Source organism: Oreochromis aureus, linkage group 5 (genome assembly GCF_013358895.1).
Source record: "Oreochromis aureus strain Israel breed Guangdong linkage group 5, ZZ_aureus, whole genome shotgun sequence".
Lineage (NCBI taxonomy): Eukaryota > Metazoa > Chordata > Actinopteri > Cichliformes > Cichlidae > Oreochromis > Oreochromis aureus.
Window position 1 is genome coordinate 25,803,435 of NC_052946.1, and position 18,215 is coordinate 25,821,649.

General features: G+C 36.4%; 2 protein-coding genes across 5 annotated transcripts in view; one reads left to right on the forward strand and one right to left on the reverse strand.

The window, feature by feature from the left end:
• LOC116334186 (sodium- and chloride-dependent GABA transporter 2-like) overlaps positions 1 to 6,322 on the forward strand; it is a 21,539-nt gene extending 15,217 nt beyond the window's left edge. For all 4 annotated transcript variants that reach the window (XM_031757530.2, XM_031757531.2, XM_031757533.2 and 1 more), the window contains one exon: positions 77 to 6,322. In XM_031757530.2, the coding sequence (XP_031613390.1) occupies positions 77 to 187 (111 nt within the window). In that variant the 3' untranslated portion in view covers positions 188 to 6,322. The remainder of the gene's footprint in view (positions 1 to 76) is intronic.
• Positions 5,217 to 18,168, reverse strand: fkbp5 (FKBP prolyl isomerase 5). Its single transcript, XM_031757521.2, has 11 exons — positions 17,885 to 18,168; positions 12,864 to 12,998; positions 12,523 to 12,667; positions 11,125 to 11,267; positions 9,801 to 9,915; positions 9,534 to 9,690; positions 8,527 to 8,617; positions 8,246 to 8,329; positions 7,962 to 8,147; positions 7,622 to 7,861; positions 5,217 to 6,723 (listed from the first exon to the last, which is right to left on the reverse strand). The coding sequence occupies exons 2-11, from the start codon at positions 12,966 to 12,968 to the stop codon at positions 6,622 to 6,624; spliced, it is 1,368 nt and encodes a 455-aa protein (XP_031613381.1). The 5' UTR covers positions 12,969 to 12,998; positions 17,885 to 18,168; the 3' UTR covers positions 5,217 to 6,621.
• Positions 18,169 to 18,215: the final 47 nt, after the last annotated feature.

Sequence of the window (18,215 nt, forward strand, 5' to 3'; positions counted from 1 at the left end):
ATTTGTGTATGAATATAAATTTCCAAAAAATTGTTTCCATTCTTCTTTTATTAAAACCAATATTCTTCTTTGTTAGAGGTTCTCCATCTTATGTACTCCAGCCGAAGATCTCCCTCTGACCAAATCAGAGAAAAGGGCTCTTGAACTGCTTGACTTGCCAACATCCTTGGATAACACAGTGTCCTAGAATAAACATGAAAAGCGAAGCAAACTCAGATGGATTTAACAATTAACACAGTTATAAGGAAAATCTAACATTAAATCCAGTGGCTCAACCCTCTGTAGCGCTGCATCATTCCAGTCTGTTTGGAATTTAACCCCTTAAAACACTGATATTTATTTTGTGTCCCCATCTAACTGGCTAGATAAACCAGTGAGATCGATTCAACCAAAAACTACAACCTGAATGAATTCACACAAACAAGAGGTGATTCAAAAAAACTGCGTAAAGACAGTCTGAGCACAAATGTGTAGTTTCCCTGAGTTTGGGAGTTCATCATCTGATTTGCAGTCCAAAACCAGAAGAGGAAACCACAGAAACGTCAGAAATAAGAATATGGAACCAGAGAGTATGTGGAGTTTTGCTTAAAGAAAACGGTTTAGGCCATGATTTCATTTTCTATATTATTGCTTCTGACGATTGTCTTGTTCATGTTTGTTCTGCTAACCCATCTCCACAGCAAGAACTAGTTCTGAAATTTCCCTCGCGGCCATTTGCACTGAGCATATTATTTGATATTTTAAATTGCTCCTCATCCAAAGTTCGTTGGTGAGTATATTGAGCTATCTGCTTTCACTGTCTGATTACAAAGCTCTTTTTTAAACCCCAGCTGTTCGTACATCTTTATGATACTAGCACTGTTGTTAATCGCAGTTTATATCAGAGCTATTAGTGGAATACTTAACATAATATTCATGAGATGAATCGCTGGGAAATTTGTCATGGGGTGGAAAATTTTACATGCCTTTAGCAAACGGTAGACTGTTTCTGATGCCATAGTTGGAGAAGGGAGAGAAGGTGATGATTAATTCTGTCACATTAAAATGTTGTATTTACAATCATGAAAAAAAATAATGGTGTATTTATTATGAAAAAAAATCCTTCTTCTTTTAAATAAAAGACAGCACAGGGTATTTACACCTACACAAATGTGCCACATGTTTAAATCAAAATCTTTTTGGGACTTTTGCCTGTTATGGTTTCAAGCAACACCATTTTGCAAACACTCATCCTTTTGTAATGAGCACTTTTTAAGAAGAGAGTGGAAATGAAAGGTTTTTGTATACCAAGTGTTTTTGTCTCTTACATTGTATTATTACATTTTGTGGTCAAGGCCTCAGGCTGTAGAACTCTTTGGAGTAAAATAATACTGGCAGTTACTTGACAAACCCTTACAGATCTAACTCTTTAGTTACTTTAAGGCCAGTTTGAATTATACAGATGCTGTAAATTGTAACTAAAAAACAGTGACAGAAGGGAGTTTGTCAGGCAATAAGCATCCAATCAACTGAAACCCTGAACACTGTGTTTATCTGAGCCATCTGGTGTTTGTGACCTCTACAAAGTACTGATACTGTAAATATTGTGTATGGGTTTTTCATGTAGGCAGTAAATGCAGCATTACGATAACTGCGTTATGTATTATAAACCCGTTAGAACCAAGGAAAACACGGTACGGTACTATTGATTATAAAAGATGTTTTTCTGCTGTATTCTCGACTTTTTTTCTTTTCAGAAACCTTCCTTATCAAGTGTCCACGTTAATAGTTTTAATATTTTGTATCATATGTCATTGAAACTTGTGGCAACATTTTTATGTATAACATGTGGAGTGTGATCCAAAAGTTCTGGGAACTCTGGCCTTTAAAAATCAAAGCAGTGGCAACCCTGAATGGTGATCCTAAGGATTGGTCAGAGGCCAGCTTAAAATCTTTTATGTTGTTGTTTTTATTGTTTTTTTTTTCTTTCTTTAAAAATACGTTTCTCTGAACTTTCGAATCACACCTCTGCACTGTACAAATGTTGTAATAACACATTTTTTCATGTGAGAAATCATATTCACATTTACATGGTAATTTTTTTTGTAATCCACTGTTGCCACCAGATATAACAGGAACAAAAAGGTTTGCTAATTGTTTTTTGAAGTGTTAGTATGTTGAACTGAATCATAACTTTGGTTTGTAAATGTTAATTGAATGATTTCAATCTTATTAAACAATGTGCCATTCTTGAAATATGATTTATAATGAGGCAATCATGTGTTAATATGATAAATATTATTTATGTATTTCCTCATGCCTTCCTATTACTATTTGGTTAAACTGACATGAGAATCATTCCTTAGGATTTACTGCAGCAATGACCAATGAGGTGACTTGTAAATTCATCATTTACAGACTTTAATTAATATTCAGCTAACATTTGATTGTTGCTTGATAGCAAAGTTGGACATTTGTTATTTTTTAATAAAATATATAAAATCTTAATAAATTCACAACTGTCTTGTTTATTGATTGTCACTACACAGATCCAGAGGAGAGTCTGAAAAAGTAAAAATGGCAGTTTTTCTGTGTCCTTGAATGACATGAGAACATTTTAATTTTCTGCTAATGCTTCTAAGAAAATAAGGTTACGTCTAATTCTTCACCTGAATTGTTCAGTCTTGCAGCTATGTAATGATAGATTTCTTTTATACATCTCTTTTCTTTTCTCTTTAAAAATTCCTTTTTTCATTTTGAACATGTAAAGGACATCCAGTTTTTCATCCACGCTGTCTAAAATCTGATGTCATACTTGACCTTGGAACCAGGAACAGTGTCACTACATCGTCCATTTAATAGCTTTCTAATTTCAATGTGTCACATTAAACCTCCTTCATTGTTTTTTAACCCAAGATGCATGAATCAACCTAAGAAAAACCTAAAAAAAAAAACAAAAAGTGTTTACTAAATAGACCTTTTTTATAAGAGGAGAAAAATGCAATGAGTAATCAAATCTTAACACCCAGTTTAATGAAGTTCGTTTTTAGTGTGCTGCAGATTGCCGTTTTTTTCAGCTGATGCCACGGAGACAGTAAAGCACTACTGCAAACATCTTTGTTTTTGCTCTTATCCTTGTAATGTTCATGCATGCACCAGTAAAGCTGTGGTCATGGTACTTCTGAATTTTTTTTCCTTTAAGTGGTGCCTAATTTCAAATGCAATGTTTCACACAGCTCGATAAATGTCACTACAGTCTGTGTGCTAACTAAAAGTAGCGTTTATGTAGTTTCCAGAGAGGCAAAACAAAGCTTAAATTGTGATAAGTTCACTCAAAGGCGATAGAAAAAGATGTAAGTCGAGATGTCGAGAAATAATTTTGAAAGGCAAGGATGTGGACAAAAACTGGAAATTCAAAGATTATGTGTAATTTGTGTTTTTTACCTGAACAGTTGATGTGTTTCTAAAGTAGGTTGTTTCCCAATGACATGTCTGAGAGCAAGGTAAATTGTGGTACTTTTTTCAACGGTTATGTGGAACAGTGAACATGGGGTAGTTTGTAGTATTTGTGGTACAGTTCCAGGTGATAGATGCTGGAGTAAGGAAAGACTGTGATATCCATGGTCACTACCAGGTTAAGACTTGGATAACAGCAGAGATATAAGAGAGAGACACAGCACTGAATAATTAATAATTGTAAATTATGGGATAATTTTGAATCGGTAAGAAATGTATCACTGTATTTGTATCAGAATTGGCTAGACATTTTGTATACACAGTTTTTATGATACAGTACCACTGGAATGAAATTTCCTTTAGACAACTGCTCCAGAAAGTACCCGTATACAGTAGATTTCAGCACAGCTGCTGAGCTACAGGACTTGCTTCTACAGTAGAAGAGCTTTAGGAGTCATCAGTTTGAATTTAGCACTCTTTAGTAACGCTAAAGCCACATTTATCCTTTATACTGGTCTTACCAGTACCACCTAGGGGTTGGTCAGCAGTTCTAATGGCTCACATATTATCTGCCTACATATACTGTAGACTGCAGTTGGCTAAAAGAGTGATAACCTTCAGAACTAACACAGTTTAACTGGCCACAGCCAGTCCACAAAGAAAAACAAATCTACGGGAGCTTCTATCACAAAGGATTACTGTCCCACTTTAGTGCCTGGACACCATTATTGAATATAAAACAGCTTTTTCCTTTGTGAAACTGTGTGAAAACTGGACCTGAATTCAACAGGTAGATGATGAAACGTGTTAAAAGCCAGGTGTGTAATTAAAGTTGCTAAGACTTTTTTTTCAAGCCATATAATAAACTGGTGACCCTCATTCAGAGGGCTCCCCTGTGACACACAATGATATAAGCTTAAGAAAATGGATGGCTAGATGGATCTTTTTCAAAGACTTATTCTAAATTTCAAATATAAAAATACATGCATCATGTTGAATCTATGCCATGAAGAATTAAGGTAGTTCTGGAGGCAAAGTGGGTGTAACCCCATACTTGGAGGTGTACCTAATGGGCTGGCCGGTAAGTGTAAGAGCAAGTGTAGAAAACTTTGCATCTGATTAAAAGTGTCTCCACAAAAAATGTCTCCCTATTTATCAATGTGCTCTTTAAAAATATAATTAGATTATAAAATAGTGGCCTAGAAGATGATCTGTCTATTTGAATACAACAGTTTGATTCATTTATTTATTTATTTGGTTTTAGAGTGTAAAAAAATATGTATATATGAAGAACACATGAACAAAGGTACCATATGTAGTTTGGGGGGGGGGGGTGAAAATATATCTTATGTCTACATGGCAACGATCTTCCAAAAAATATGAACATATTCTATGTCAAATCTCTAATCTCACATGAGCCATGCCACTGTTTTTCTACTTGTAGGCCAAAAATTCTCCAGCACTTCCAAGTTCTACAGATCTTTTACATGTACCTGAAAGTGTGGTGAAATAGTACGTACATTACGATGTACAATTGATAAAGCTAGAAAAAGTACCTCTATTCAACACCGCACAAACTGTTTAAATGTTTAGAGCCAGCAGTAGTTGAAAACATTTAGCAACAATCTGCTTACAAACCACACAACAATAATATAGACTAGCACACACACACACACACACACACATACAGGTAATTGTTTTACACAACATATTTAAGACAGCTAAGGTATTCATTCTGAACCAACCAATGTTTATAAAACGTTTCAATATTATTGTCCAGACTCTGTCCAGATATTTTATGAAAAGAAAACATTGTTGGTTTTACAGTTACCAAAGCGGACAGTTGTCTGATACACATTCACACTCTCGAGATAAAGAAAATCCTGTTTCCAGACTGCACCGACATAGCTGATCACATTATAAAAAATACGTTTCTATAAGGTGAAAAAAACTGCAAAATGAATGCTTCATGTATTTACCTTCTAAATGATGATTTTCTGTGCCCTAGAGGTTATGCCTTTAGCCTAACAAGAGTAAACAGGTCAGAAAATATGATGAATGCACCAGAAGAAGAAAGAGTGACTCCTTATTCACTAAATTCAACTCAAGCTCAGTAGGAGAAATATTCAATTTTATATACAGTATGACTATTTTGCCTTTAATGTTTTTACAGCTGCCATCAGTTTAACAGACTTAAATTGTGAAGTTCTCCCTGTTATCTGTTTTTTACTTGATCAATTACAATACCAAACTGGCTTTTTACAAAATAAAGTGTGTGTTATTGACTCATGTCTTTAACCGTTAGGATACAAAAGAATACATCAAAACAGGAATAAATTATTTTAGTGCATGACCACTTTCAGACGCATCTTAGGAAAATAAATAATTTTTGCCCAAAACACAAAAGCTAAATTTGAATTTTATATGTGAAAATAGGCACTCCATGCCAAAGTCTTGGAGGTGTTGATAAAGACCAGAACTAATTTGGCTTCACAGGAAGCAGAAGTTACACGCAATAACCAAATACAGTAAATTTTACATTTCAGAAAAGCAACTAGGATTTTCTTCGGCTTATTTTATTTATGACAGTATTAAGTTTTGGCCAAAGCAAAAATACTGAATTTATTGTTTTTGTTTTTTTGTTTTTTTAAACTCACCATACTAACAGGACTTGTTACACCAAAAGTACATATTGCACATATAAAATTAGCAAAGTTCAAGTCTGAATCCAAAACACCTTGTGATGCATGCAGCTGCTCCAAAGGGGCTTAAAAACAAATACAGATCATGAGCGTGGTTTTACAATCAGAAACACTGTGGAGGCACTTCAACACAGTAGCCTAAGGACAAAGTAATTGTGTTTCTTGCATTTTGAGGAAAAAAAAAATATATTCTTTCAGGATAAAAGGTGAGGGCTAAAAGTGTTTGCCAGTCTCAACTCAATGTTTCTGTCTCCACTGGAAGGTACGCTCTGGCAGTTCAATAGTCCTTGTGACGGGGGAAGGCTGTTTGGCTTGCAAATGTCCCTGCTTATAGTCTGCTTTATATGCAGGAATGGTCACGCTGGATTTTGGGATAAAAAAAAGGGTTTGGTTTGGAGGCTTTTATTCATCTTCATTCTTGCCTCTGCTCCCTGGACTTGGAAAGCAAAAAGAGGCTTTCTCTTATCCCTTTCAAATGTCCCCATTACGACGGGCAGTCCTGACTCCTCCGTCGTTGTTTAATGCTCACTTCACCATTGAAGCTGGTCCACGTACTGTCATCCCGCCTTCTCTTTGTCTTCCCAGTCTGTTCAGAAGATACAGGGCTTCAGTTGAATTGCAAATGACTGGAAAAATATACATTAAAACCATTTCCTATAAGGGAAAACTGACGGAAATATTGTGAAAAGAAAAATCAAATCATGGACTCTACACAGCCAATGAGTTTGGCCATTGGATAACACAGCAAATGAGTTTAACCCGTGTTATCCAATGGCATAAACTGACATCATCATTTAGATACATACAGTTAATATTGTTATGTAATCTTGCTTTTTTGCACATGGCATTTTACCTTATGTTTAACAGAGATCAATGGGTGAAAGAATCAACCTAACCACTAGAGGTCAGTATAACATTGAAGAAGTACATGAACAATCCAGGCAGACAATTTTACAAATAAATAAACATAAACATTTTTTTAAAACATTCTTCTAATGTAAAACTTTTAAATCTAGGGATCGTGTAGTAAACATCAAATCATTCTGATATTATTCTAGCACATAGACTGCACGAGTATCTCACACCATGAAATACGAAATGGCTGAACACTAGTTAAAAAAAATGTAAACGTTTTGACAGGTGTGACAGAATGTGGCTCTCCTTAAAAGATGTAAAATGTAAATTTGTCTTCTCCACTTTCTAACAGTTGTGAAGTTTAGTTGCTATCGGTGCCAGGAAAGCATCAGAAAAAAAGTGTTTTAAATGAGTCTATATGAATATTTGTTATGATTAATTACATTATTATTATTAATTATTATTACTTATTTTTAAGTATTTTTAAGTACATGTACTTAAAGGATCACAAATTTGTCAGAAAAGAAAAGAAAAAAGAAATGAAAAAGTAAAGAAAAGAAAAAAGAAAGGAAAGGAAAAGAGAAAAACACAAAAAAAGTCATGCTGACTGTCTAAATTTGTCTACAGACCTTGGCGTCCCGTTCTGCAAATTTCTGGAACATGTTAGCATAGGTCTTTTTGTCTTTTTCGTGATGTTCCTTAATCTTGCTTTGACAAATGGAAATCTGAGCACGAGCTGCTCGATTTGCTGAGTTGACTTGCAGCACTTGCTGAAAGTCTGCCAAGGCCAGGCTGAACTCATTGCGGCAGAGCCGGGCTTCCCCACGACGATACAAAGCCTTCTCATTGTTTTCATCAAGCTCAATGACCTTTAACAGACACAAAATATAGGAACAGTATAGTAATAGTATAGTAGCAGTTAAACATTGATCAGCTACATGTACAGGAGATGGGCAGACGTCAGCTCACCTTGTTGCAGTTGTCCACTGCTTGTGTGAACTCTTTTAATCGCAGGAAACACAAGGCCAAGTTAAGGTGGGAAGTCAGAATATAGTCTTGTATCTTCTTCTGTTGCACCTCTCCAGTACCATACTCAATCTCTAGCCAAGAAATGATGCGCTGGTACTGGATGACTGCCTGGTAATACCTCCCTGCCTGATGAAGGAACAGAATATAGTTTATAAATCTTATAAAGATCTAAAAAAAAATTATAATAATAATTGACTGACTTGATTGAGCACCAGGAGTTGTACCTTAAAATACTGATTCCCTTTATTCTTTACTTCAGCAGACAGATCTAGCTTTTCTTTCAAGTCCATTTCCCAGGAATCTTTAGCCTTGTGAAAACACAGAAAGAGCATAATGACTTCTTTTAGTTGGAGTTAGTGAAGTGAAAAAATGTCTATAAAATCTATGAGGTCAAGTTTGCCTCCAACCAAACTTAAACACATTTATTCCATTTACTTAAACACATTTATCAAACAACATTTATTCCAGTCTCATCTCATCTTATTCAGTAGAAACTAGTGCTCACCCTTTGGAAGTCTTTAAGAGTAACCTCATATACAATGTCTTTGTCTGGTCCTATTTTGTATTCTGGTTTGCCTTCGCTTCCAAAACCATACCTGTAAGCATAAAAATGACCACCTGATTATACTAAACAATAATTACTATTTTGAAGCATGCCATTTCTGCATACCAACATCTGTGTCAACAGTTGACCCGAACCATTTGACATTCAAGCTCCAATTTGTGACATGATTTGAAACTGCTGCTGAAAATTCTCCACATGCTATAACCATCAAACATTTCTACTAAATATACAAACCCTTTGAAATGACGTCAAAGGAATTTTATTTAACTTTTTTTAGATCTAAATTTCTGAATGATGTCATTTGTGGATGATGTCATTGGACAACTGCTTTCAGTGAAGTTGAATATGGATACAGGGCATATATTTTGAGTGTTTCAAATAAATATAAATCAACTGCAGAACATACACACTGATATGTATGATATGCACTGATATGTATACTCGAAAGAAAATGGCGTGTAGTACTTAATGGAAAAGTTTAAATAAACCAAAAAAATGCAAATTTTGTAAGTAATAGTAACGTTAATAGTATAAAATAAAGATTTCATTATATCAGAGAAAAGTCTGTTTACATCTGCAAAAATAGAGCTCTGAACCAGATATAAACAAAATATTTCCTTTAAGGTTTCTTCCTAACTAACATTAACTATATTTAATGTTTATCACTAATATATTTTTTTGTTTTTTAATTATTGAGAAATATTGAAAAATACAATAAAATTACCTGAAAAAAAGCTTTAACAGCTCTGATATTTATGAAATAAAAACGAGAAATAAAATAATTAAATTAAAGTTATCATCATCTTACTGGAACCTACAGTCCTACAGTTAAGACACCTTAAATAAAAATTTCATGAGATAATAATAAACAAACCGCACATAGATAATTACTGACTGTATTTCATTAAAAAAGTGACATGACATTTTCACATTTGTTAGGAACTTACTTTGGTTTTAAGTAAAGTAAACAGCACTCTCCTTTCTGCATCTTGTCCATGGCTCGGTCCACTCCCAGAGGAATGCTTTTGTCTTCAGCCTGACCAACAATAAAGCTGACGTCCCTGCAGTCAAACAGTCGGTCACCACACCTTCCCTCTAGGTGCACTGTGAGACACAAGGCACAATTTAATCCATGATGTTTCAATTACTATACAGATCATTTATCAAACTGGCACAATGCCAATTATTGATGAAGAAACAAATCATGTCGTTACCGTTAACAACTGATCCATCGTTGGGATTAGTGTAACCTTCCCCTTTGACCTTTATTCTTCTCACAATTCCACCATCGCCTGTAAGTGACTCGCCTTCAAACTTGATTAGCTCCATCTGTGTGAACATAGATATGCCATCACTATACTAACAAATGGTGGTACAACGCAAAATACAAAATTACAGCTCTGCAGAACTCTCAGTAGATGTGGGAGGTGAACTAATACATAACTAAAAACAAGTAGGAGTTATCACTGAAAATAAAAAATGAATGACTTGTGAAGAAATAATAAGAAACGAAGCAAGTACACTGTGTAACCAGACACATACTGTTTCTATGCCTTCTATGTCATAACTAGCCAGCCAGCAACGAAAACCAAGTCTCACGTATAAAAACATCAGTTTTATCTGTTTTATTTCACTGTAGATCGTTGGGAAAAAGTTGGGAAAAACTATTAAATGTAACTTTTTCTGTATATATGTTAAAAAAAATTATAAATGCTGAAGCTATTTAAGGATAACTAACTACATCTGCAAACCCAAGACTCTCTTGATGTTTGGCTGGAATTCAAACTTCAAAGTTCTCTGAGGTTTGGGGCTAAGTATGATGTCCCAGTAGTCTCAAAACCTGTGCACATGAAAACCAGACATGTGCACACAATTTGAGTACATGAAACAATATGAACAACCAGAAAACAACCGAATGTGGAGCATTCTACGCAGTGCATATTCAGCTCTCTCATATGTGATAACTACTCAAGTAGTTCATACTTTTTTCAGTGTATGTGTATTTTTTTCAATGAGAGCAAAGCTTGGTAATGTTTTTTTTATAATCCTTTATACTCTCTTTTAAGAGTATAAATAAAAAAACATACATTGATCAATTTATTCGCTGAATATGTCTGCTTGAGCAACATTTGATGACCCTACAAAGTCAAAGCTGAACTGAAATTACAGAGTTGAATCACCAACTGGGAGAGTAAAACAATCCTTTTTCATGAATATATTGCGTTTAATGGAGCCAACATGAAAAGCAGACCAGAAATCTGTTTTTATTTTGAACAAGAATAAATTATAATTAACACTGATTATTCTGGAGAGAGAAGATCTGAACTGTAGTCTCACTGAGCCCCAAACACACTTGTAAAGATGGCAAATGAAACTATGCTGGCTGTGTGACTGAGGGGGATTAAAATAGACAAACAAGTTAATTTTGTGACCAGCGAGTTCCATCTGCAGAGACATGCTCCTAAATTATCAAAGGCCCTCAGTGCAATGCTGGATTAATGCGTCGCACAAATGACAGCGCTAACGTGACATGCCTACCTCAAATACTACTGAAGAGCTGGGAGGAATTTTGTCAGGATTTCCAGCAGCTCCATAAGCATACTCGGGTTTGCACAGCAGTGTGCACACCTCTCCTCTCTGCATGGACAACACACCAATGTCCCAAGCCCTGAGGACTTGTCCTGTGAGTAGATCAAAAATATTTAAACAATTAAACAAGACTTTGTTGGCTTGTTCAATCAGTTCAAAGGTTATATTACATCATTCAGATATATAAATTTAAAGCAACAGTTTTTCTTGCACACATTTCAAACCGATCATTTTGCTGAGGTTTACATGAAAATATTGATATTTGTAAATATAAAATATCTAGATTAGGTTAAAGACTGAAAGAGGTCAACAAATCAGCCACCATCTCTAAAGCTTACTTATTAAAATTATATGTCTGTTTGTTTAATGTGTAGAAAAATCGAAGTTCTGACAGGCTGATTTTGTTTTCGCTTGAAATGGAGAGCCTTGCATTTTTCCATATATACTGCTTAGCTAAGCTAATCTGATTAAATTAAGCAAACGTGGGAGTTAATACAAGGATCTGACATGCATCGTGAGATCCTTTGTCAGGTCTTTGCTGGATATTTTCCTCTTTCCAAAAGACATGACTTTCAGATGCTGTCTGTCTGAATTTTTTTAGGGCTGTCACTGCTTTTTTTTTTTTTCTCCTTCACTTATTCAGTTTTCTCAAATTTTTTAAGGACATACTGCACACCATTGCCAAGATCACGGCAAAACATGTAATAAAAAATGGAGAAGTTGCAATAAGTTGCAGTCAGCTGCAGTACCAGCAGAGGAAGATATTTTAATTCAGTCCAACTTGAAATTAATCACAGGAAAGTGTTTAAACAGACATTGCTTACACATTTACATGTAAATACATATTACCCGCCTACCTTAATCATTTGTGGCGATTAAGAGCCCTGGAATACAGTTCATACCTTCCTTACTCACTAGCTAGTTCTTGCCTTTAAGTATATTATCTCCCCCTGCTGGTACTGCAACTTCTGTATGCACGTCCATGTCACGCTTTGGAAAAGTAAAGTGTGAAATGGACACGGTGGACCAACATATGTATTATACGTTTTGCTGTGATATTGGGTTGCAAGTTTTCAGTAGTGTGTTGCTGCAAAACTACTATGCCTCTCAAACTAGCATAGTAGTTGAATTTTTTATGTAAATTAAAGGACTGGACTGAAAATAAGTGAAGGCAATATACATCACGAACATCTTTGAAAGACCTTCCACAAGTCTGGAGAACTATTGGTCAAAACTACTTAAAGGTGCAGAATTACAAAGACTGGCTCCTTGGTAGCAAAATATAATACAATACTGCATTTACCTTTAACTAATCAACAGTTAGAGACAGTCATGCCAGTCACCTACCTTTGCCCACATTGAAACTAAAGGGCTCTTTGCGCTCTCGACTACAATCAAATTTCTTCCCAGTAACCAGTTTCCCAGTGTAGTGAACCGTTACTCTGTCCCCAATCATGGGTCTGTCTCCATCTACCCCTGGATGCTTTATAACCTGCAGAAAGAAAGACAAGTGTCTGCTTTAACAATAAAAACGTCTACCATTTAACAAAGAAAATAAAAAAGATAACAACTCCTAGATCTAAAAGGGAACAGATAAAAAAAAAAAACATGATGTGCCATATGGTGGAACGATGAGTCCTACTTGTGAATGCATGTCAGCAGTCACATGATGACAGTATTGTAAATACCTTGATAACTCCTTGGTCTTTATTGGTTGTTACATCAATGCCCTTTGCAGCAAATAGGGCTGTGGCTGACTGGTGATCCATTGGCAAATCCTGATCAGTTGTCATTTCTGCACGTGGAAAACCGATAGTATAACACTGCCAACGATACAAACACACAAGCCTAGATGTTAGCTATCTGACTGACTGCTTGGTCATTAAATTTCCTTGCATCTAATGTTTAAACAGGAAAATTATACACGCTATAGATCAAATTTGTGGAGCACGGCTAGAAAAATCAGGATATAGGATAAAAATATCAATGTGATCACCATAATCCACCCAGCGAATATGACTTTTACTTCACCTTATATAACTTGAAGCTATTTTAGGGACACATGCTCTAAATCAGTATCTTGTACAAGAAATATATTTACAGTTATTGTTAGCAGCATCCACATCATCATTGATCCCATCTTTAAGAGGAACACATATGTAGGCTATCGCACCTTTTCTGATTCCCCCCTAACAGATAAAATAATTACATAACTGTGAATCTAAGTGAAAGCGAACAGCAAGTTGCTCACTTCACTCATTTTATTTTGTAACACACTCTGTATTCAGAGTACATGGAGTACTCACCAAGTACAGACTGTGTCTCTCCAAGACCATTACTTAATGACCTTTGTGTGTGCTTGGAAAAATATATAAACACATCTGGATTTTTATTGGACACCAAAATGAATTCTTCAGAACCTCATTCACATAGTTTTGCTGTTTAATTTTCTTAAAAGCTTTTTAACTTAGCAGAGCCTTCCATCTAAAAGCCTCACATCCACGGGGGAAACACACACCGCAACGCTAAACCTGCAGCATCCTAAACAGCCACATGATCTTCCCAGTGTTTATGATGACACAGGTAAAAGTGTTGAATTCAGTCAAGGATCTGAGGTGATACACTAATAGAATATCACAACATGAAGCCCCACACTGTCTGGCTTTCTCTGGTGATGCGATACAGCTCAAACATTGTCTCTTGAGAATCATTTAAGCGGCATCAATGTCAGAGTAAAAATTTCACACAACTAGGTGTCATGTGAATTTTTGTTATGCTGCTGACAGTACAAGCACTGACACCTAACCAAAAATGTTAGAGTTCAAAGAATATTAGAAAACCAGAGATGATACAAACCTTCACTTTCTTCATACCAAATACTTTAGATTTGGACAAAAATAGTTTTAACAAAATGTTGAAACACAAGCAGCCAAATAAGTAAACTGGCTAAATTCAAAAGTATAAACATAGCAAATTCCAAATAATAAAGTTGCTGTTAAAAAAAAAAACCTTTCTATATCAAAAACACTTAATATTCACCCCGATGAAAGGTTTGCTGGCAATAATTTCAACAGCAGCTTTGCCAGACCCATAAAAACTGTAATGACATGTTGGACATGTTGCTTCTCTCATCAAAGCAGCAATCACTGTCTGCAAGCTGCTTCTCCGATACACAAAACTACCATCTCCTCTGGCACAATAATGTTGACATTGTTTGAAAAAGAGCAACATAGTTATGTTAAGCATGTTGGCAAACACCGTTTGGTGATTGTTATCATATGCAGCTGTTGACACATTAACACTTTCTCACATGTCATCGTGCTAGGGATGTTACTAAGGCTAGCACTTTTTTTTTTTTTTGGCTTTACCGCACTCAGAAGCACACAGTCCAGAGAGGCAAACTAAGCAAACACCCTTTGGTCTCCTAACAAAAAGAGAAGCTTCATTATTAGGCTCTCCTATTGGCACATTTTGCAGTGATAACTGTAAAACCCTCTTAAAGGAGACCTATTAAGCTTTTCCTTATTTTCTCTCATAGAAATGGCTATTAAAGACTCAAAAAATGAGATGAGCATATGTGCAAGTAATGCCTGTAAAACACCAAAAGCTCAGGTTTAGTATGACATCCCTTATAGGGTCATCACAGTGGTTGAACATAGGAGATGCACCAATGGCCCCACCATAAGGGCATAAATAAGGAACTGTGAATCATTCAAATCTACTTAGGTAGGGTCAAAGAATGAGAAGTGTTGAGAGTACACGTACTCCTGCAAAGGCACTACATAGTATAGAACCACTGCCTTACTGGGGCTCCGTAGTTAGATTAAAGAAGCCCCACATGCAAAGAACAACAGCTGTATTTTTTAATGTGAGAGAATCTCTAACAGAGTATTTATTTATTTATTGCAATCCTTTGTCATTTAAACACTAAGACATGTTTTTTGTCTATGATGTTATTTATTGTTTAATGGGTGATCAAGTAAACCAATTAATGCAGTGGCAAACTGATTTTTATGAGGGTTTATTGAGGGTTGTGGGGGGAGAAAGTTTGTTACGGTGGTCTTCTTTGCCCAGGCTGCACCACAGTGCTGGATCTCCTTTGTAAAAGGCTTCCTTTAAAATGTTTTTACCGTATATGTAGAAGTATACCATTTCAAGCTAAAATGGCCTCTTGGTATCAAGCCAGTTTGGACTCATAGAGTTATACTTCATCTGAACATAATTAAGGTCTTTCCTTTATTTATTTATTTTTAAATAAGCCTTCTACAGAGCAGCGAATCTTTGAGCAGCACAATAACGTATTGCGCAATATATTTGAAATTTATATTTTTCCCACTGACAAGCAAATGTAAACATATTCATTTTAGAATGAGCAAATAAAGAAAATCTTTGACTTCAACTGCTTTGGTGTTTGATGATTAAATTGCTGACTGTATGCTGGGAAGCCGTGAGAAAGGGGATTTTATATAAAGGCAATCTTTGTATCGTCTGTGTTTTTTAAGCAGAGATGTTAAAGATACGAGATTATCTCAGTGATGTCACAAGCAGAAATCTTCTCACATTGCACCACGTTTCTAGCTCAAGTTTAGGTAGGGCTCTCAGGACAGACTGTTTCAAATAGTCAAAATAAAAAGTGTTAGTGTCCATTCAGAGTAACGTGGGGGATGCAGTGACAAGGACACAGCTGCTGATCAGACAACAGTTCTAAAATTTCCACAGACTTCATTTGAGGCAATAACCATTCTTCGGGCGGCATGTTGTTTTACTGGAGAGGAGCAGCAGCTCGCCTACCCTGCATCAGTTTTCTGGATTTTTCCATCAGTCGCCCTGTCTTACGTTATGTTCTGCTGTGGCGACAAAGAGCCTGCAAAGACTAACATTAAGCAACAGCACTTGGTCTGAGTCTCATCAATAAGCAACATGTCCAGTGTACTGAATACCGATAAAGAAATTGACCTCATACTAAATGAGATCTTAGGAAACGTAAACTATGGCGCAACCCGGGCGCCTCAAACCACAGGGTGAAACCATAAAGATCTGTATTACTGACATTTGCACTGTTTGTTCTGGTTCTTCAGCCTTGTGTCTCCCCTCAAAGTGTTTGTGCACTGAGCACAAACTGTCCATCCCTCATTAGCAGCATCTTGTCTTGTGTCTTTGATATCTAATGGATTTGGTTTTAGATGTAACTCGTGCATGTGTGTGTGCATTTGTGTGTCTGTACACAATGTTCCTTCTATTCACAGTTCCCCCGCTGGCAAAGCCTGACGGTGTTCACCAATCTGAGACCCCCTCACGTACAGCCCAGTTTCAATTTTTAAACCAAAACAAGGTGATTTAAACTAGTCAAACAGAACCTATATTTACAATTAGATTAACATATGATTTAAACAGGGTAAAACAAGTAGGTGAATGCAGACATACATTAGCATCATTTCAAGTAAATGTTGTGTGTTCTATCAATTTGACCCTTTTAGCTTTTGCTTTTTCTTTATGATAAATATCCAACTATTAAACAATGTAAAGAGGAACAGTGTGCAAACAGTGACAGCACAGAGATGATGGCATGTAGACTAAATGTACAGCTACTTTGCAGAGGAATGCAGGAACAGAGCATATTAAGACAAAGACACACACACTTCAGCCTATCTGTACGTTCTGCCTCATATCCGTAGTCTGCTGATTAATATGTGAACGTGTGAGTACACAATGTGCATGGCAAACAGACATCCTGAACCAAAGCACTGTTTGACATACGGGATTTTTTTTCCCTTTCACCCAACAACCCTTTGCAGAGTTTAAAAAGCGACAGGAGTTGACTTTTTGAAAAAGTCAAAAATTAGGTTTGACGTGAAATTTGACACTGCGAATCTTAAAAATAGATTGTTTTTGTTAAAAGGCAGGAGAGAACCCCCCTCCCCCCGTGTTTTTTTAAAATAACATATCATATCCTTCAGTGCTTTTAAAAACAACAACCAGTTTATCTATATTCCGTATCTACCTTGAGGCAGTTTGATTCATCTCTGGGATGTCGCCTCAGCCTCTGTTTTACAGGGCGACCTCTGCTTGTGCTTCAAATCTAACTACCCATGCGGGGACGCCCGTGTATTTGAAGTTATTCAAGGGGCCACCATCATATCCTGTAATGTTCAAGTGCTCCAGAATAAATGCTCGAGCGCCAGAGTTGCTGGTGTAATTCTCAGAAACAGTTACACAACCTGTAATTTATGTAGGTACACCTAGGCTTACACGTAGTCTAGATATAAACTGTTGTCCTCATCCTTCCCTTCCACAGGGACCCGCAGCTAAGTGCCACATTTACACACACACACATACACATACACACACATACTTTCACCTATTAACCCCCACCACCCCCCACAAACACACACACAGGCGCGCGCAGTGCCTTATCAGCCTTTATTTTCCAGCGCACAGTGGGATATAGCTGTAACCTCATGCGTGTGAAAAATTCGGCATCAATTCTGAGATACGTTTTGATTTTTCTCTCTTTTTGTATATGTGTGTGCGTGTGTGTGTGTGTGTGTGTGTGTGCTTCTAAAAAGCAGTCTTTAAATACAATGAAGCTAAACCTTCAAGATGTATCACAAGTGTCAGTTTAACTCAGCCAGGCATGAATATGCCTTAATTAGCTCCTTAATTAAGTCTGTCAGCAGCAGAATAAAGAGGAGTAAATTAAATCACTTACATGTTCTTGTGATCCGATAATAACAATTTCTTCAGCGAGTCGGTCGGTAAATTGGAAAAGCGCGTCTCTTTCACCTAATTCAAGCCCGCCCTTCTCATCTCATATCCATGGTACTAAATGTTCTGCCCATGTGGTTATTAAGCAGCGCTCTTTCAGTCTAGTTATCCCTCCTTCCCTCCCTCTTTACTTTAATCTCCGTCCTCGCCGGTGACGATAAACCTGCCGGTGTAGTAGTAGCCACATGGAGCTCAGACTTCAAAATGACACCGGGGAGGTAGTGAGGCAGAGAAGCACACAGAGAAAGAAAAGAGAGAGAGAAAGAGAGGGGGGG

Coding starts and splice junctions, on each gene's coding strand:
- fkbp5 (XM_031757521.2), bottom strand. CDS start 12,968: ATGACAACTGATCAGGATTTGCCAATGGATCACCAGTCAGCCACAGCC. Junction 9,916..11,124: donor GCTCTTCAGTAGTATTTGAG/GTAGGCATGTCA, acceptor ATGTTCACACAG/ATGGAGCTAATCAAGTTTGA. Junction 7,862..7,961: donor CAGTGGACAACTGCAACAAG/GTGAGCTGACGT, acceptor TGTCTGTTAAAG/GTCATTGAGCTTGATGAAAA.